The sequence below is a fragment of the Nothoprocta perdicaria genome, unplaced genomic scaffold, assembly GCF_003342845.1.
Source record: "Nothoprocta perdicaria isolate Ctin4 unplaced genomic scaffold, notPer1 scaffold_3, whole genome shotgun sequence".
In the NCBI taxonomy this organism is placed as follows: domain Eukaryota; kingdom Metazoa; phylum Chordata; class Aves; order Tinamiformes; family Tinamidae; genus Nothoprocta; species Nothoprocta perdicaria.
The window spans coordinates 5131266-5145314 of NW_020455532.1; the positions used below are offsets into that span (position 1 = coordinate 5131266).

Here is a 14049-nt window from a genome sequence, read left to right on the forward strand (position 1 = left end):
TAATAGCTACTTTGGCAYTTGCTACTAGACGCCAGTGTGTTGTTCCTCTCAATTCAGTCATTTCATCTTAGACAGAATGTTTGGGCATTCTCCTTGTTGACTATGAAAAAAAGTATATATGTGATTATAATAGAGGATATATGGTCTGAGTAATTGTTCTGTAAATGCTGCATTTATTGCTTGCCTTTGAGTTACAAGTTTCAACTTCAAGTGGCAAAATGCATGAAATMATCTCGTCATTAAAGTGTTCGATACATCAGCAGCGGCTGTCAGTTTAAGTAACAGGATTTGCTAAGTAAGTGGATTCAGTGATGTAGAAAGCAGATGGATAGATAATCTTAATTGAGCAAGCATAAATAAAGCTTCTAAACTCTATGAATATTTAGCGTAATTGTTTTATTTTTCATCTTTACACATTTTAGGTCAACAATTCGGCTTCATCGCGTTGAATTTGCCTGCCTTCAAAGCTGTTTACCTACGGTAACTTGCTCTGGTTGGAAGTGAACATGTCTCAAGTTCAAATACAGAATCCTTCTGCAGCCCTTGCAGGGAATCAAATACTGAATAAGAACCCCTCTCTCGCACAGCCTTTGAGTATTCCTTCTACTACTAGTTCTTTGCCCTCTGAAAATGCAGGCAGACCTATCCAAAACTCTGCTTTACCCTCTGCATCTGTTACATCCACCAATGCAGCTGCAGGTAAGATTGACTTTCTGTTAATGGATGTCTATAGTCTTAGTGCCTGTAGTTTGGCATGGTATAGTCCTGATATTTTAGAAATATTATTAAAGTAATCTTTATACAACTACAATGGCTTGCCGTGCTTTATCCCCATTGAATGGAACTGAGACAGATAAAAAGATATTTTGCAAAGTTCTAAGAATTAGTTAAAACATTTTTATAATGAGTCATTTAAAATGTTGTATAAAAGTTTATTTTTTAAAGCATTGCTATCATTTCTTTCCACAAGTAACTTGTCTTAAATAAAGTATTTTAAACAGTATGTATTTTCTATATGTTTGCTAAAGGATCGGTGAATGAGTACATGTCTGCTTGTATCAAGAAAGCTATCTTCTGTTTTACAGTTTTTGTTTAAAACTAGTGTTTCTGAGTCCTTAATGCATGTAAGATTGAACATATTTTATTCATTAAAAATGTTAATAACAACATTGGAAAATATAGTAGTGGGATACTTAAAAATAAGTCTTCTTCAGGCTTCCCTGGAAAAAGGAAATAAATAATCAATATGGAAAACCATAATGAAAAAAGAATGCAGTGGCTGGACTTTGAAGCAATGCAGAATCAATTTTGTCCTGATCTTATTCAATTATAGTTGGTTTATTGATAAATGTACTGTAGTTCTAAAAACAAAGACATAGAGCTAATTAAAGATAATAAAAATAGATAATAAGTGAAAAAAGATGGAAAATAAAAGAAGCAAACTTGAGGAATCATTTAAAACAAATAACCATGACGAATACATTCATGATTTGCTCCTTGAAGCCTCTGACTTAAGCAGACATCTGTTGGCCTCATGACTTCACAGATATGACTTTAATGAAAGCATAACACTTAATGATACTATTATAGGCCTGCACATTGCTCAAAGACCCCAGAATTCAGTAGATTGGCACCAGTTTGGCTAGTGGCTAATAACATCTAACCTGGCAGATCTCTTCCGTAAAAGGGTGTATAGCAGACAACTGGGTGCTAGGKCAGTGAATGTTTTTTTAACTTAGAAAATACAGGAACCTTCATTACTACCTGCCATTTATCTTGCTTCGTGTGTGTTTGTGTCATCTTTCAGCTCCTTCTAACATGGCAAACCCCAAAGAGAAAACCCCAATGTGTCTTGTGAATGAGTTAGCCCGTTTCAACAAGATTCAGCCTGAATATAAACTTCTAAGTGAGCAAGGTCCAGCTCATTCAAAGGTAAATGCTCATAGAAGTTTCTTGGTTTTTCTGTTGCTCATGCTCACCTTTGCAAGTGTGAAAGTACAGTGCATGCTTCTGGTGCAATATAATATTGAATAACCGAGAGGCATAGGAAGCTGCTGAAAGTGCTGGAKGTGTGAAGCTGTTAGAGGCATTCAAAAAGCTGATTTCCCCAAGTATGTCACGTTTGAACTTATCTGTTAGCTTCAACTTAGATCTTTTGGAGAGTTGTTAGCACCTTTGCGAGGCATGTTATTTATGATTTTCATTTAGTTATGCATAGTTTGTCCCTCCTGGTCTTTGCAAATAAAATTCCTATTAAATATGGGATTTCTTCATGAAATCATTTTATAACATTATGCTAACCTTTTCTTCTACRTYCTGCCTCTTGTTCTGCAAACTCATGTGTTTTTTTTTCCTCTGATGCRTTTTAATACATTGAGGTGAATTCTGTCAACTTTTAGTCCACGTTATCCTGTGAGATATGGGAAGATTTGTGGCAACTGTTCTTCTTTTTTGTGTGCATATAATTTGTGAGGGGCAAATCTAGTTTCATTGTTCTGTGCAGAGAAATTTAAGAAGGCTTTTAAGAAGCGTTGTCTTCCTTCCTTGTGCATATCATAACTGAATATTGGGTTGCTGYGGCTCTTTCTTTCTTTAGAATGTTTGACTGTTCCCAAACAGTTACTTCAGCAAAAAAATCTTTAATTCATCATAGAGGGAGTATATAAATGCCTACGACAGACCAAAATGTGGACACACCAGGTCATTGCATATCTTTTACAGTGTGTTAAAATTTCAGTATTGTACAATTCCTTTAGTGTTCTACTTGCATTCAGGGAGATAATTTTACTGGCACATAGCAAATATACAGGCAATTTGTGTTGCATCAAGGAACATYGAAGAAGAGAATTTTAACATAATTAAACTTTCTACCCTTCACTGAAGATGTGTTGTGTGTGTACTGAGGTTAAGACATACTAGGAAAATCAGCCGGCTATATGTCTATTTAATCTTACATCCTCTCCTTAAGCTGCTTCATGGAGCAGTCTTCATGTTGTATAGTAAAGGAATTGCCTTGGAACTGAATAATATTAAGAACTGAARTCTTTTGTCCAAGGCTTGTATAATGCCAGCCTCGATGTGCAAAAGCAGGCAAGGTTTGCTTTTAAAAGCCAGCGTATCAGAATAACATTCAGAGCATCTGTTCACATGCRTTTTCACTCTGATTAAAATTAAACTTAATTTAATTACCAGGGAGACCTTGCCTTGCTGTTGTATGATTAACTTGTGAAAATTTAGGGCAATATATTTATCTTATCCCACATACTTAAAGCATAGGGCCACAGAGCYTTGTTCTATAGTCAGAGGCTTATGCACACCTGTGGTCGTGTAGTAGCACCTAGGGCACAATGTGACCTTATTCTCTATATTCAAWCTGCTGAAGAACAGTTTAAAAAAAAGTGTTAAAGCAACAGTGGAGTTATGCAAAATGAACATGAGATGGTGTGAATGTCAAGGCAGCTGTTCAGAATACTGCTGGTATAGCAGCCCTGTCCTTATCTGTCACCTGTATGCATTGCCCCTTTTGTTTTTTAGTAATGCAGGAGGTCAAATAGTAGCTGCAGTTTTTGTGAAATGCCTRGTTTGGAAGCTGGACAAACTGGTAGATGTCCAAAGTGTTTCGAACCTGAAGACAATGTGGGAGTTAAAGCTTTGATACCATATCCTTAAGTTTTACATCACTATAAAAGTCATTGTTCAATGGAAGAGAATCTAGTAAACGATGTAAATTCTGATGCAGCTCTTGGTAAATTTTTTGTTTTCTGTTTGTTAGGTGTTTACAGTGCAGTTGACTCTTGGGGACCAGCACTGGGAAGCTGAAGGAACTAGTATTAAGAAAGCGCAACACGCCGCAGCTGCCAAAGCTCTGGAAGGGACAAAATTCCCTAAACCYACAGCTCGTCCATCTCGTAGCGAAGGAAAAAACCCAGGTATGTACCAGGACAAACTCGTCAGGAATAGAGCCCAGAATATGACCCTCTGATTTAATATGTATTTGAAAGTTGAATAAGGATGACGAAACCCACTGCTTAGTGTTTATTTGTAACACTTGGTGAAATCCTAGAGTAAATGCTCATACATTCTTGAAATAAGAATCCTAGATAAGAAGTCCAAACCGAAAAACTTCATCGGGTAGTCAATGGAAGTAATTTTTCGCTGCACGTTGTGATTGTTCTGTATTTTTCTTCAGTTAGTTGAATTTAGAATTATTAGAATAATGTTATAATGCTCGCAGAGGTTAAAGCTCACCACAGGTTAAAACTCACCTAAATACAGTTTAAATTATGTAGAGTTTAATTTCATTCCTTAGAAACACCTCATACAATGAATAGAGAAAATATTAAAAGTTAACAAGAGTTTCTTTTGGCTATGATTATCTGTTCCATATTTTCAACATCTTTTGGCAAGTGCTCTGTAAGAAAATACTGCTAATAGACACTGATTTTTCAACCACTGGGGCCTGTATTATAAAAATGAGCATTTATGTGACTGCTCTTTCTCAGATSAGATTAATCAGTTAGTCAATTCTTCATCCCTATGAGGGGAATCTGCTTGGAAAGAAATTTCTAAGTGGTAGCCTGTCTGCCTTGTTGAAAGGCAAGTTGTTATTTGAAAATGAAGAGTCATAAAGGCCTTTTGTTGAATGCAAAGAGAAACGTTTGGTCATTATCAATAAACACCAAAAGTAACAGATATGTAGCATGCCCATCTAATTTATTTTTTTTTCTCYAGGAAGAGAAATTTATCTGCTCCGCAGGCCAATTTGTTAGTCGTTTGTAAAGCATCAGTAACTTCACAGTTTTTCAAACACCACCACATCTGATTTCTGTAACAAGATTTGTCACATTCACAGTCATACTATGCTCCTAACTTGATACTCATTGTAGAGACATATTTTCTGTGTGTTCATTGGTATCTATATTCAGATTTCAGTTCCACAAGAATAATGTACGTGGCAGGATTTTGCTTGCCTTTTCCCTGCTTTGAGGCAGCAGTAGAATTTGCATTTCTTCAGTCCCTTATGACACATAGACAACTCTCTCTATTTTCCTATTTATATTTAGACAGTGTAACCCCCACAGTGGAGCTAAATGCACTTTGCATGAAGCTGGGAAAGAAACCTATATACAAACCTATTGATCCTTATACAGGGATGAGATCCACTTACAACTATACCATGCGAGGTGGTGCTTATCCTCCACGGTGCGTATTGCTTGATTTTGGTTTTGGTAATCTTTTATCTTTGTACTTCTGGTCTGTTGATCTGAATGCTCTGTTGATCCTGTTTTCTGAATGCTAGCTGGAAGTGTAACATGCTTAAAGAGAGATTCAACTTAAAATRTAGCCATCTCATGATGTGAAAGGCTTTAATGAGCCCATCTCATGAATWTCTACATATAATCTGCATGAATTTCTATCTATTTAAACATTTTTCCTTTGAGGGGGAGGGAAGAGTAAGTGAACTGAACCATGGTGAACTGCTTGGGAGAACACTTGACAAATAGCCAGCTTCACTAAGTTCATAGCTAAGAATATTTCTTTTATTTCCATTCTGTATGAAAGGAAAAAAAATGAGGAAAACAGTTTGACAGTCTTCCTAAAACTGGATTTAAAATTAATCTACAGTTTAAAGAATTCTGTTTGAGCACGGCAATGGAGAGTTCAAACCTTACTGAACTGCCAGGTTTATGAAAGTACAAAAATGATGCCTTTCTGTGCTCCTTTGGTCAGTTAGAAATGTGTTCACATTGTAAAGCAAGAAACATTGATATTCTGTTTCAGTATCTCTCACTAAAATCTTTCAGACTCATCTGTGTAACTTACTTTTCTATCTGTTTACTTTATAGACCAAGCTGCTTGCTTATTTAAGCCTCTTTCTTTGTAGGTACTTTTACCCATTTCCTGTTGGACCTTTACTTTATCAAGTTGAGCTTTCAATTGGAGGGCAGCAGTTTCATGGGAAAGGAAGAACAAGACAAGCTGCTAAACATGATGCAGCTGCTAAAGCACTGAAAGTTCTGCAGAATGAGCCCTTGCCTGAGAAACCAGAGGTGGGAATTGATCTTAGTGTCGTAAGCATAAATTGCTAAAAGATACTGAAATATTAATGTAGATTTTTTTCCTAATTGGAAAGAAGACTGTAGTTGTGAAATTTAATTCAGTGTAGTAGTACTGACCTAGTTTTATCTAATAGAAATATTTTAATTAGGAAAAAATCAATAGAAATAGAATTTTCTTATATTAGATTATATTAATTCTTTTGCTGTCATATTTTTCCACAGCAATGCTATAGACATCTGGAGGATATGAGTGCTGGAAGCATATATAGTAGCTAATATTTTATCAGACATAGATAATGTATAAACCTCTGAAGAAGTGTTTAGTTGGRGTACTTATGTTCTAGAATAGGTAACATGGAGATCACATGAATTGGAAATGATATGGGAATTTTGCTTAGGAAGTAGAAAGAGCTGTAGAAATTCTAGAAGGAATGGAAAGTTCATGAAAGTAGTAAATGCCTACATGTATTTCTAAATAAATGTAGGAAGCAAGCTTGTAGTCCTCCGTGTACTTAAGCTTGCCCAGGATATCTTACTTTAAGACCTGGGTGTAGGGCTTTTTAGGCTTGGTTGATTGTTTTTTGTTTTTGTTTTGTTTGGTTTTGGTTCTTTTTTATTTTTGTTTTCCTTCCCATGCCTTTTTGTTAAGTTTCTTAGGCTGGCAGATTCACTGCTTGCATGCGAGTTACTTACAGATCCTGAGGCCAAGCTGACTGTGTTCTCCCTCTCTGACTGCTCCAGCCAAAGACTTCCAGAGGAAATTTAGTCTTTCTAATATGAGATCATTATACAAGTCTAGGTTATAAGGACTTGGTATTAGAATTAAGAGCAAGAGATCTAGGCTATGTTGAAAAGGAGGCTTTGGGATGAAAGCCTAGAAGTGAAAGAAGGGACTAGGAGATAGCCAATGAGCGTAGGAACAGGGAGTGGAAATTAGTAATACTTTGCAATGTGAAGAGCCTGAGAACTTGCTGGCTATGGAAGCTGGCTCTGTGCTGAAACAGGAGAATGAGGAATAACAAGACAAGAAGGTTATCAAGGGGTCTGAGACAGAAGAACGATCTGGGGGCTACCAGGCTTGACAGAGCACAGGTGGTCTGAGGAAATAAGAATATGAAGAAAATTGAATAAAGACAAAAGTGTGTTCTGTGAGAAAGAACTTTGCCCGGGTCATTGGGCAAAGATATTGAGTCTGAAGGCTAAAAGAGKGAATGTAGGGGAGGAAAGGAGGATGTAGATAATGGAATGATGGCTAATGGGGAAAAGATGCTGGGAACAGAAGCTGAAAGTAGAGCTTAGTTCCTGCGCTGAAACCCAGGACTGGTGGTAGGGTAGGGGCTGCTCAGGGACAGGCTGCAGGTACTCAGGCAAAGGAGGTCAAGCCTGAGTCTTCTTCAGTGCAGGGGATCTGAGAATGTCCTGAGCACTGTCATTCTGTGCTACTAATGCAKTATCCTCTCCTTGCACTCATCTATGTAGAAAATAGCCTGCTGTCATCAGTGATTTTTCTACCTCAGACAGCAAAGGTCTGTGCAGTGAACCTAAAGCAGAAGGTCTGTGCAGAAAGTCCCATCATGGCATGAAACTGATTTTTTTTTCTGTTTACTTTTAGAGGAAAGTTTATGTGCAGATGATTGAATATTTGTAGAGCTGTGTTTAAAGTTGGGGTCTTCAGGGCAAACACTGTAATTGTGTTTACGTGACCAGGTAATAAGAGCAGTACTATAACAAATGAGACAAGAATTTGCAAGAAGGGGAAATTATTTTAAGCACAGAACAGTTGAAAGTTACCTTGGGAGTTGAATTACATTGTGACTCCTGCCATAGATATGCTGGACCAGTCCTTTAAACTAGAATTCCACATGAAACATGGGTTTGGCATTTTACTGGTGTCTGACTTGTCTGTAAACTGAGCAATAAGAAGTGCAGCTATATTTAAGGAGAGCATTCCTTTGAATTCAAAGTACTGTGTTATATAAGCACTCCAAAAAGTCAGATCTTTGGCATTTCAGATTTGGTATTCGAGTACTTTGTTAATATTTGTGGCTTTCAAATATTTTGTTACAGACATCAGTGAATGAATTATTGTCTTCATAATATCCATTTATTTTTGCAGTGGACACAGAGCTGTTAAAATAGGGAGTATTTTCCCACTMAGTGGGCGCTGTTCATACTTGCGTTCAGTAAGACAAGATCCTTGAAGGATACAATAATTAAGATTGTCAGAAATAGTATTATAATGCATGTATAGAATGGAGGCTAATAAAAGTTGTACAAGCAAACTTTTCACTTGTTAAAAAGTGAACAAATTAATGAAAATAAGAGTAGTAAATGTTTGTGATCCCTTTGAGAGTTTAGTGTGTGCACATGCAAACTGTTTTAAAAGCAGGATTCATAGATCATCTACCTTTAGGTACGGGAGGAGAAAGAGAGAGAATGTGCATGTGTGTGATTGTCTTTGACTTATGAAATAAACTGATCCAGAACCCTAGTACGGGCAAAATAATTTGCAATACAGCTATAATCTGCTAATTCATATTTTGTTTTTAACTTGCATCTCTGTGCTTTAAACTATATGAACAAAGTTGGACTATATCAGGAATATTATATAATATGGTGTCATAATATATCAGATAATTTTTTAGTATTTCTTTCCTCACATTCTCTTGAAAGGATTTTAAATGGAAAAAAAGATATAATCTCATAGAGAAGAACTGGTTAGTAATTTTAGAGAGTAAAAATATAGGAATTTGTAAATTGCTTGGGAGAACTAGAATAAATCTGAAATTATAAGAAGGAGGGAAATCCTTGTAATTAAAKTGATTTTGTTAATGTTTTGAGAGCAAAGACCATGACAAGCTATTCCTAGTTTGGTTTTTTTTTTTTATCATTTTAGCTGATGCTAAACTTCCTCTAACACTTAAGGGCTTATCTTATTAGAATCTACAAGTTCAAATAATTTTTCTAGTTCTATGATGCTATTCATTTTTTAATGAACCACTTGCATGTGAAATAGGTATWAGAGTTTGCTGACCAAGACTTTTGTCTCCTGTTTGCAATCTTAATTTCACCAATATCATCTGCTAAGGTCTGTGGTTCCTCTAGTGCTTCTCCGTTCTTAGGTGCTTTGTAAGGTACAGGGCACTGTGCCTGTGGGAGTGGTGCCATCATGTGGCCTCAGCAGTCCTGAGGATTGTGCTTTGGAGCTCAGAGTTTGGGGAGTGGGTGCTCTAGTGACATAAGATCAGATGGATCAGATGTTTTTCATTCTAAAAGGAATGCCCTTCTGAAGCATAAGGTCTGAAGCAGACCTGAAATGCAAAGCCAATCCATAAGAAGAGTGTAAAAATCTGATGAGACCGTGTGAATGAGTGAAAACSACAAATTAATTATTTTGGAAGAGGTTGTTGTAAGTGAAGAACAAGTTAGTATTGGAAAAAAAAAAACAGTATTCTGTTTGACTGTAATTTGTTAGTAATGGAGATTAAGGATGCTTGCTACCATCAAARTGAGTTTTAATTGATGCCACCTCTCTAGCATATTTCTGCTGCTCCAATAAAATATATAATCATTTTTTGTAACCCAATTGCATAAGCACTATTGTGGCCTGAGATAATCAGTGAAATCATTGCTGCTCATCTCTATCATAATCTTTCCAATATCACTGCTGGACGCTTGGTCTTGACACGTCTCTGTTGCTGTTACGGTGCTTTCTTAGCTCATGTTATCAACATCTTAGCTCATGTTATCAACATCAGTGAGGACATTTTTGAGTCCCGGTCAGAATGTTGCATGGTGATACATGGAAGTGCTTGGAGATAAGCTCCAGCTGGCACTGCTGCCCTCTCAGTAGGTGTGAGACGTCGCAGATGATTTAAGATGTCAGCAGGTGATTTAAGGCAAGTTGGTCATAGTACCTTCTTCGTTCAGAGGAGAGAAATGTGCAGCTAGAGCACTTGCAAGAGAGCAAGCTGAAAGACAGGAGGGCTATACCAAGGTCTCATCAGCCATCATTTATTCATATTGGTCCCATTCTCAGAATCTTTAATTTTCCTGCACTTTCTCTTATCTGATACTGTCTTAGTGCTTTTGGWACAAATGTCCAATCAGCATATGTAAATGGTATTTCATAGAGGTACTTCCATTTGGAAATCAGTTCATTCAAAACCTCAGTTTATCCTTCTATAAATAGATTTTAAGCCTATTGGCCCTTATTCCATTTATTCTTCATTGTACTGAGCACATGCAAACATGAAGGTTTACTAGCTTTTACACATATACCTTAAATGAGGTACTTAAATTTCAATTCTGTAGTGTGCGTGCTGCATTTTTACACATCCATGTGAAACAGCAGTAAAGGTTAGGCTACTTTAAAATTGAGAGTTCAGTGAATTGGTTGGATGAGTAGAATTCAATTTAATAGGATCTTTATTTTAAATAGAGTATGCTTTTTTTAGGTTAACGGAAAAGAACCAGATGATGAAAATCTCAATAAATCTGAAATAAGCCAAGTTTTTGAGATTGCACTTAAAAGGAACTTGCCTGTGAATTTTGAGGTATGTTTATTTTACAAGCTCTAGATTTGTTTTTTACTAGAATATTAAGGGTACACAATAACTTAATTAGCCTCTGTCTCAGATAATCCAAACAACTGACTTTTAATGTGCCTTGTTAGTTGTGAATATCCTTTTAGGCTTTGACAGCCACTCTGCTTGTCTCAGAGTTCTTAAGGTGAAGCAAAGGGAGAAAAAGGAAAATCATTGTTCAAATTCACACACTAAAATCATATTATGAGTGAACAGCTATGCTGTAATTGTCTGTGCAATCTTTTGTCCAAACTTTTTGAAGAAAATTCAATTTTAAAGCCAAGAAACAAAACACAGCTCCACACTAGTGATTAGAATATTGGAGTACAGAGTCAAGGCAAACGAGTGAAACTCACTCTGAAAAAATATTTATGGAAGTATTTACTTAACTAAGCACTGATGTGGACTACTTGTGAGTTGCGGAATCTCAATAGGCTTCTTTTCTTGCCATGAGGTGGCCTCATGTGCATCTTACTTTCCTTTCCCTTTGGCCTGGCTGCTTGCTGCCTCTTTGCCCCTCCTTGATCATTTTAGTTATCTTAAATCAATAACTTCCCTAGGAACATCTTGTTGTACTAAAATATTAATTTATTGTGTTGCCTGTGAGCTGGAATAGTGATATTTCATTCAACTGAGTTGTTTTAGTAAGGAAATGAAATTGTGTTTAATTAAATTGCTTCTGAAACTGTTTTATGAAATTCTATATGAAGATTTCAATTCTTGCAGATTAGCATTAGCATCATCAGTAAAAAAAAAAAATACTGTCACAAAAAAGCCAGTTGTAGGTGGACATTCTTAATTCTCTTTTTTTTTTGACTCTAATATTTTGAAGTATGTTGTGTTAAGAATGGAGTTAAAGAATAAATCTGGTTTAGCCAGCTGCCCCCTAGATATCTGAATTCTTGATTGCTGAACTAAAATGCTGCTTTCCTTGTCTTGATCTATTAATGTAATATGAAGCATTTAATGATGAGCTGATGCTAATCAGGTGGAGGTAGATGTTCATTAAAAAGAGAGTTGTATTTTTCTATTGAAAGAGTAAAACAGTAAATTTTTAAAAAATGCATTACTAATATGTAAATATTATTTACTGTTTGCTGTAAATATATCTTTTAAAGTTTAAAGTATATTTTTATTCGGGTTAGATTATTAGAGTGAGCATGACTTAGATAGCTATGAGAATGTCTATTCCCTTTCCCCATAGTTCTTAAGAGAAGTTGACTATAAACATTGTGCCCTACCATTTTTAATAAGTGTTTATCACGCTTTCACTCAGTTTTTCCCTCTGAAACAGGTGACTAAGGAAAGTGGTCCTCCCCATATGAAGAGCTTTGTAACCAAGGTGTCAGTAGGAGAATTCATGGGTGAAGGTGAAGGAAAGAGCAAGAAGATCTCTAAGAAAAATGCTGCAATAGCAGTCCTAGAAGAACTGAAAAAATTGCCACCCCTTCCTACAGTTGAGAAAATGAAGCCACGAATCAAAAAGAAAACAAAATCAATAGTGAAGGTAAGAGACTACTCTGGTAGATTGAAATCCACTACTTTAATAGATTGAATCCAACTCTTGTAAATTATCATCAGATGAGAGACATTCCTAGGTCGATTATAAACACTCCTCAAGTGCTAAATATTAATTAGCAGTCTGGTGCTACAGATATAATGATATTTTGCGCGCACTCTAAATGGAGTTGCGACACCATTGCTACAGTAGGAAAACAATGGTTACAACAAATTGAAGATCAAAGAGAAACCATATAAAAGGGGTGGCATATAAAAATCAAGCTCTGACCTTCAAGCCTTAGAGTTTACAGTTTGCAGTCTAGGGTTTTGAATTATTCTGCTTTCCAAATTCTAGTGAAAGCTTTCCCCTTCCTAATATTATCTGATTAAAAATATGAAATTCTTGCCAGTCTTAGGTTATATGTGGTCAACTCTAACTGGACAGCCAAATGATTTGAACATTTTCCTCTGGCTGTGATGGGGTTTATTAAGCAGCTTTTGATTTAATTTCTCTAATTCCTAGAGATGAATGAGTTTATTGGCACACTGCATTTTGTATATTGCATCAAATATTCACAGAGTGTTGGCTTATTTCCTAAACATTMTTCTACTTAGCTGCAAACAAGTCCAGAATATGGTCAAGGAATGAATCCTATTAGCAGACTTGCCCAGATACAGCAGGCCAAGAAAGAGAAGGAACCAGAGTACATGCTCATCACAGAACGTGGTCTTCCAAGGCGCAGGGAGTTTGTTATGCAGGTTTGTATTTTAATTTGAGAAATTCAGTTTGTCTTACTTTTTTGGCTATCACAATCAGATTGTCACAATGATAAACAGATGTTGCAGAGTTACAGCTATGCTTTTGTGAACTTTATTAAGAAAATGCCTGGTGGGCTCTGTTCAAGCATGATGAGGGTTCAAGAAAGATGATCCAAATTGTGTGAAAACAATTGCGTAGGGCACTGAAAGTTTGTTGTAACTTCCTAATACTTTTAATAGGAAAAATAAGCTAATGGTAAGAGATACTGTGCTGCTTGTATTTTTTTAAGTGGATTTATTAATAAGAATGTGAAAACCCTTCATTTACTCTTCCCCCGAATTTTGTTTTGCTTTACAATGCAGCACTCTGCATATTCCAATATATAGAAGTATTTTTAATACAGAATATCTGTAAGCCTTCAGTARTCAAAGTGCATTTTCCACTCTTTCCTGATCTGGCCAAGGCAGAAAAGAACTGCTAAGCAGAAATAGTAGTTGTTTCCCTTTCAGTACCTAACAAAATCTGCTAAACCTTTAACTTCAGTTTAGAAAGTTTACATCTACCATGATACCAGTTTCCAGTACTTAAGGTGGTGCAACTGTGTGATGATGAAATACAGATGATGCCAATTCTGTTTATTTTTGTCCTTGGGAGTCAATGATCTAAGCAATGTTTGATTGGAATGACAGCAACTGTTAGGTGATTCATGCCCTATTTGAAACATGGATAACTAATGAGTGAATACTAATGCTGCTTTTGTAAGAATTTATGTTCTTTTGCCTTCTCTTTTGTCCAGGTGAAAGTTGGTGTACACACAGCTGAAGGAATGGGCACGAACAAAAAAGTTGCTAAACGCAATGCAGCTGAAAATATGTTGGAACTTCTAGGTTTCAAAGTCCCTCAACCTCAGCCTCCAAAGCCAGCATTAAAGACAGAAGAGAAGGTAATATTCTTTAAGTATCTCCATTCCTATCTCCAGTCTGTAGGGAAATAATTTTAGTCATTTAGTGTATAACAACTCATCTCATTCTTGTAATGCTTCTTGTAATGGTTCAGGTTTTTGAATAGTTAAGTTCTTCAGTAAAGCTTTGTTTAGTCAGATCAGCTGCATCTTGAAGACTTTAAAACTTGAAAAGCTAAAGGA

At 36.2% G+C, this 14049-nt stretch overlaps 1 protein-coding gene across 2 annotated transcripts in view; it reads left to right on the top strand.

Annotated features, from left to right (window-relative positions):
• Positions 1–426: 426 nt before the first annotated feature.
• Positions 427–14049, top strand: part of STAU1 (staufen double-stranded RNA binding protein 1) — an 18862-nt gene continuing 5239 nt past the window's right edge. The window contains exons 1-9 of one of the 2 annotated variants that reach the window (XM_026041939.1): positions 427–699; positions 1808–1932; positions 3773–3929; positions 5064–5202; positions 5885–6050; positions 10517–10615; positions 11922–12152; positions 12761–12904; positions 13702–13848. In XM_026041939.1, coding sequence (XP_025897724.1) covers positions 507–699; positions 1808–1932; positions 3773–3929; positions 5064–5202; positions 5885–6050; positions 10517–10615; positions 11922–12152; positions 12761–12904; positions 13702–13848 — 1401 coding nt within the window. In that variant the 5' untranslated portion in view covers positions 427–506. The remainder of the gene's footprint in view (positions 700–1807; positions 1933–3772; positions 3930–5063; positions 5203–5884; positions 6051–10516; positions 10616–11921; positions 12153–12760; positions 12905–13701; positions 13849–14049) is intronic. The other variant, XM_026041940.1, reaches the window with a different exon arrangement.